Genomic DNA, 5978 nt, shown 5'->3' on the forward strand with positions numbered 1-5978 from the left:
AGTTAGCCTGGTCGGATTAAAAAAGCCTCACAAAATAGATTATGAAGTACTAACTTTCATTGGACATGCATTGGAGAAAATTCATTAAAGGAAATTCAGTATTTAATTTGATCAACTTGAAAGTCAGACACAACCGAGACTGTCTCCAGGACCTGTCCCTCCGTTCCGTATATACGTAACAGAAACTTGCCTTTTTGGGACAGACAAAAATTTCACCCCGTCCAAAAAATCTAATTGTATATTAATGAATTCATGATATGAAAATAATGAAATTAAAATGACAAGATTCAACAACAAAAATCAACAACATGGGCTCCCAAACAATGAGTTGAGACAGTAAAAAATTCAAAGCTGGAGACAGCCCTGGACATGTCTTAAGTTTCCTCCCTTGTATGTCTTCAGATGATTGTAAGATGGAGGAGGTAACGGAAGTCGCTGCAGAAGCTACCGAGAGTCCCTTGAAGACGGACAGTCATCCTTCAGACCAGGCAGCCACAAGTGGGGCAACAGTACAAGGTACGTACTCATACTGAAACAAGGAATCAGAGATGGCAGACTTCAGCCCCTTACCCATACTGTTTTGTGACCCTCCCAGTCCCACAGATAAAATTATCAGTACAAAAGATGTATTGCAACATTGTTTAAATCCGAATGCTCTTTAAGAAAAATATGAATGATTGTATGGATATATCACAGCGAACATTGTTGACAGTTACTGCTTGTACCATGTATTTTTGTACAGAATGACAATAAAGTTTTATTTGAAGAAAAAAAAATGCATAATTGGGAATCACAGAAACACAGGCAAATACATAAGATAGACAAAAAACAATACTATAATTATAATCAGTGTCTGTCACCTTGTTGTACTGTATATATGTATCCTCCAAAGTCATAGATAGTACTCTCCAAGCAGAGGAGGGGTTCCGACGGGTTTTTGAAGAGAAAAAAAAATGACAAAGTAGAAAGCCTGACAAAAACCCCTAAAATTGTCAAAAAACAGCCGGAACCCCTCCTCTGCTTGGAGAGTAATAGATAGGGGTTTGCATGGGGGTAGTGCTTTACAAGCTAAGTACACAAAATTCTTAGCTGTCATTATGCACATACCGTAATAACTTTGGAATAAGGTTGAACTAGTGCTGCATACACACCAGTTCTGAACTGGACTTTACTTCTAATAGGTTCAAGTAAAAAAAAATATCCTAAACATTTGGAAACAATTAAGTCCAGACCTTAACCTGAATCCAGACCCGAACCTGAGTTTAGGTACACAGCACTAGGTTGAACTGTGATTTCCGAAAAAAAAAAAATTTAGACTGTCTAAGTTAACTCTAACTAAGTCCAGTCTTTTTCAAGGAATGAGCAATCCACCACTTCTGTGATGTCACGTTATGCAGCTAATACTGTAATCACCTGCTTTCACCAATGGAACAGTTCCTACTTATGATTGACAGTTCCCATCATGCATCCTTGCAGAAGCAGTTGATGAGGAGACAGTGTCGCTGCTGACAGATGGACTCATCCGAAAACTTGGTCCAGAGACAGACTCAGTCAAAGATAAACTGGATGAATTAATGTGAGTACCACATATATATAGAAAAAATACCGAAACTCATGATTAGCCTCTCTCGATTGTAACACTATATGAAAGACTTGTGCTAGCCCTTATTGTATTATTTAGTAATAGAAATGTTTTATTCTTTACCTCTATTTTGTACTATGTTTAATAGTTGTTGCCATACATTGTACCTTGTACAATTTTCGTTCAGTAAAGTTCTTCTATATGATCATACTAATGAGTTAGTAATAGTGAATGGTTACACAATTGTTCAAACAGAATGGTAATGCCTCGGTCTGACTGTGAAAGCCATCAACTTAACCTTTAGCACTCTGAAGTAGCTGTTTGGCACCCAATTTCTTATTGGTTACAGAGTTAGGTAGCAGGGAGAAGGTTAAGAATATCATGAATATATCCAGATTAACAGTGCATGTATCTTTCGTACCTTTACTTACAGAAGGAACCAGGAAGTTATGATAGAAGCTATGCAACATGAAAACACAAGGTTCACGGAAAGTGAAGCGACCAAAAGCCTCGGAGAGCTGGTAAGTTGTTAAAGCAATCCCTTTCCCCTAGGGTTTGTTTGTTTGTTTGTTCGTTCAGACCTTTCTAAGTGCCTAGTGGCGCATAGGGCAACAAGTTTCCTTGCTGTTTCAGTAGCGGGATATTTTTTGACAGTGAGGGGCTGCTAGCCCTTCCCTCTTATTCTTAACGTGCTTGAGGCACTCAAACACGAGACCCCCATTTTACTTCCCTTCCAAAAGACAGTGCAGCCCCAACTGACATGTCTTGACCCCAGGACTTGAACCGGGGTCTCCCAGTTACCAACTTATTGGAACCATGAGCTCAACTGAGAAGCTGCTACCAGTGTCACTGGAGTTTGTTACTTACATTGCTACATATGTCGCTATTACAAATCTAGTGGTTGTTTTCATTTTGCTGTTTTTCATTTCATCAAAGTTGTCAGAGGCCAAGAGGTACCACAACAAACTGGTTCTCATCAGGAAAGAGATGGTGGCTCTTCACGAGAAAAGTACCAAGTTGAAGGTAAAGTTCAAGGGCTGATATTTGCTAGCAAACGCAGGATATTTCCTGTCACCATCTCATCTATAATTTGTGTCTTTAACCCTTGTCCTGCTGGCATTTTTTGCGCAATCTATTTCATTAATTTGATTATTTAATCAGGTCATTTGGCCCTTGACTATTCCTGCTCTGCTGTGGGATAGTTTCGGCTGTTTTTGGTGCATTTCCCTGCGGTGTGAAGCGTTCAGCTGAAAAATACCCCCAACCCATACATATATGGGACCCATATTAGAGGCTCTGTAATGTGCAACTCATACATATGTGGATCCTGCAGGACAAGGGTTGATACATGTGAGAGCAGACATCTAAGAAGTAACTTGTTACTTGTATTGTTTTCCCAACATTCAGAAACGTGCGCTGAAACTTCAACAACAGAAACAGAAGGAAGACCTCCACAAGGAACAACAGAAGGAAAGAGAACTGGAAAAAGAGAGACAACTTATGGCCAGACCAGCTGCTAAACCAGAACAAAGATAGTTTAAAATCATATTTCATCTTAGCGTTCTTTTTCATGAATAGAAGGCAATTATGGCCACAGAAAGTACATTTAAAGCTTTTAGTCATTTGCATTGTATCTCGCAAATTCTCAAACTTCTCAAATGTTCCAAAGAAATATCATTCTTCTTTCACAATTTGTTTCAAGGGGAATAGGTCCAGAGGACTGTAGTATTGAATTTTGCACTTACCAGCCTGAGGGTAACTTACTTTGAATTTTGTACACTGGAAGTTAGTTAAAAATTGACCTTTAATTCTAAGCCAATGAACTAGCTCCATTTCTTGGACAAGCTTTCTGATTGGTCATCTTTCAATGACATGGCATGATTGGCGCATTGTGTTTTGATCTAAGGAACACTATGTTTTGATTCTTTGATCTACTAGTAAGGAACACTATGAAACAGACATGTCAGCAAAGATGTCTGGACACTTCTGTACACAAATACATGTGAACCGTTGGGTCTAAAAGGCTTTAAAACAGTGCAAAAGACCAATGAAGACTCGTTTATGAGAAATATAATGATTTGTTATTCTTATATAGATTTCAGCATTCAGTTATAAAAGAAATGGCGTATGGTTCATATGGGTGCTAGGAATTAAGATTGCGCCACCTTTTTACATTAGTCACTTTGACATTTGTTGCAATAGGAATTTTAGAAGTAAAATTGTACAAATTGCTAACTCCTTGTATAGATTAATGAAGACATATAAGAAGTGTAGAAAATGATTCTTGGAGACATTGAAACTGTGAAAATATTGAAACCTTAAGTTTTTCGAGATTTGCTATATCTAATACTGTTGTATAACTTGCTGCTATTTTCCACTTTCTTGCCTTAAATATTACCATTTAGAATACATCCCTACACTGGTGGTCACTGTATATTTGGAAGACAAAAGAAATCTTTGATCTTTTTGATTCAAGTACATGTTTCTAAAACTATATGTTTTTACAGACATAAAGACAGTTGCATGCTTTTTAAATTGACTAAACTGTATACGAGACTCAGTAAGTGGATGGAATATTTGACTTCCAAAATGGCATTTTTGAATTATGAAAAATAGTGTTCCAAATGTAAAGTGACCAGTGTAATTCCTTCCTTCTGGAATCCATCATTGACCATTCTATAGTCCAAGTACATGTAAGTCTTTAAATTAACATTGAATAAACACGCACTATCCATTAACCAAAGAATTCCGAGGCCTTTATTTGGGTTGAGTTTCGTAGTTTCTTCTAGTTTAGAGTAGAATGTTTTTGTTTATTTTCTAAAAATAGCATACCACTGAGGACTTTTGGTATAGAAAAGACACGGCCAAATCTGAAATTATATCTATTCTACATTGCTGCAATTCCTTTACTGACTTACTAATTATTAATATACTAGATTGTACGTGTGTTATACCTTGAATGACAAACATAACAAATACTGAATATAAAAGATAAATAACTTCTTATAAACAACCGTGCAAAAGAACAAACAGCAAGTGAAAACAAAATGGACTAATTTTACTGTGCTAACACAGTGTAACATAACCATGCAAAATACAAAATGTAGTTATAATATAATTTTGTTTAACTTGCTAGTCTATATATTATAGATTTTGACTAATGCTAAAGATAACAACAATTATGTATCATAGTAACATGAGATACATAAAAGTACTAAATAAGTCATTTCGAACAAACTTGTACTGCAAGGAAAAAAACAGTTAAAACCGGCAAATCCATCATCCGTCATTGACCAATCACAAGCCTATAATGTACATGATACCGGAAACACGCAATTCGCAGATGTGTGGACTACAGATTAAACAATCGTGGGTATCTCTTACAATGGTGTAAGGATTCAAGTTTTTCAGTGCCATACATTATGTACTGCAATTCCTGCTATACATGTAGGTACATCATAAAACGTCATTAACTTTAGAGGGACATTTCAACTGTTTTCTTCTTGTCTGAAAACGTCAGTAGATAAAGTGATGACCTGTTCATATTTCAATGCCACAATTTGATCCTAATCGAATCCATGGTTTCACTTAAAAACAATCCATGTCATTGTGTCACTCAAGGAAAAATAATGTTATTGTGTCACTTGAAAAGTCCATGAACATTGTTCACTTACATGAACATAATGGAATTTAGTCCATCCAACGTGATAAACGTTCTAGTTGTTCTTCATCAGTGCCGATATCAGCAACTTCAAATTGCTCTTCAACATAATATTCCTCGCCTGACTCTGTATGACAGATCCTCATTGCAGCGACAGCTCTAGATCTTACCGGGGGTTCATCATCATCATCTTTCACTGGACTAGATGATGCGGCAGGTCTTGCCGCATTAGACTTCCCAGCATTACTAGAACTGGCTTTGCTCGTTGATGCAGATTCCTGGATGCCTATTCGTGAAGATGCAGTGGAAATACAATGGCGGGGACAGGCGAGACAGCCATATTTATGGATAGGTGCGTTCCCAGTGTTGCGTCTCTTCGGAGATGCGGGTCCTAAATATTCATCTTCATCAGAGCTGTTCAACTGATCCCATTCATTGCTAGGAAAGGATTCACCGGCACGCTTCTTCGTATTAGCTTTAACGACGTTAAGGCTTGCACTCCCCCTATTGGAACCTCAACTACTTTTCTGGAAAACAACGAAATTTGGGAAATCTATAAGCTCCATTGAATGAAGTAAGTGTTTATATAAAGCGTTTAACATCCCAAAATGTATGGCACAAATCCTTACAACATTTCCAACAGGTAAAACTCGAAGCAAAAGGCGTTCGCTGTAGTGTTGAGTTTGAAACAAGGGGATATGCAGACAGAAGACAGATATATAGAGAGGAACTTTA

General features: G+C 37.3%; 1 protein-coding gene across 1 annotated transcript; it reads left to right on the forward strand.

Moving 5' to 3' along the window:
• Window positions 1-392: 392 nt before the first annotated feature.
• Window positions 393-4313, forward strand: LOC136424973 (biogenesis of lysosome-related organelles complex 1 subunit 6-like). Its single transcript, XM_066413631.1, has 5 exons — window positions 393-516; window positions 1477-1576; window positions 2016-2103; window positions 2519-2605; window positions 2990-4313. Exons 1-5 carry the CDS (start codon window positions 393-395, stop codon window positions 3116-3118), a joined length of 528 nt encoding a protein of 175 aa, XP_066269728.1. The 3' UTR covers window positions 3119-4313.
• The last annotated feature ends 1665 nt before the right edge of the window (window positions 4314-5978 follow it).

Source organism: Branchiostoma lanceolatum, chromosome 19 (genome assembly GCF_035083965.1).
Source record: "Branchiostoma lanceolatum isolate klBraLanc5 chromosome 19, klBraLanc5.hap2, whole genome shotgun sequence".
Taxonomy (NCBI): domain Eukaryota; kingdom Metazoa; phylum Chordata; class Leptocardii; order Amphioxiformes; family Branchiostomatidae; genus Branchiostoma; species Branchiostoma lanceolatum.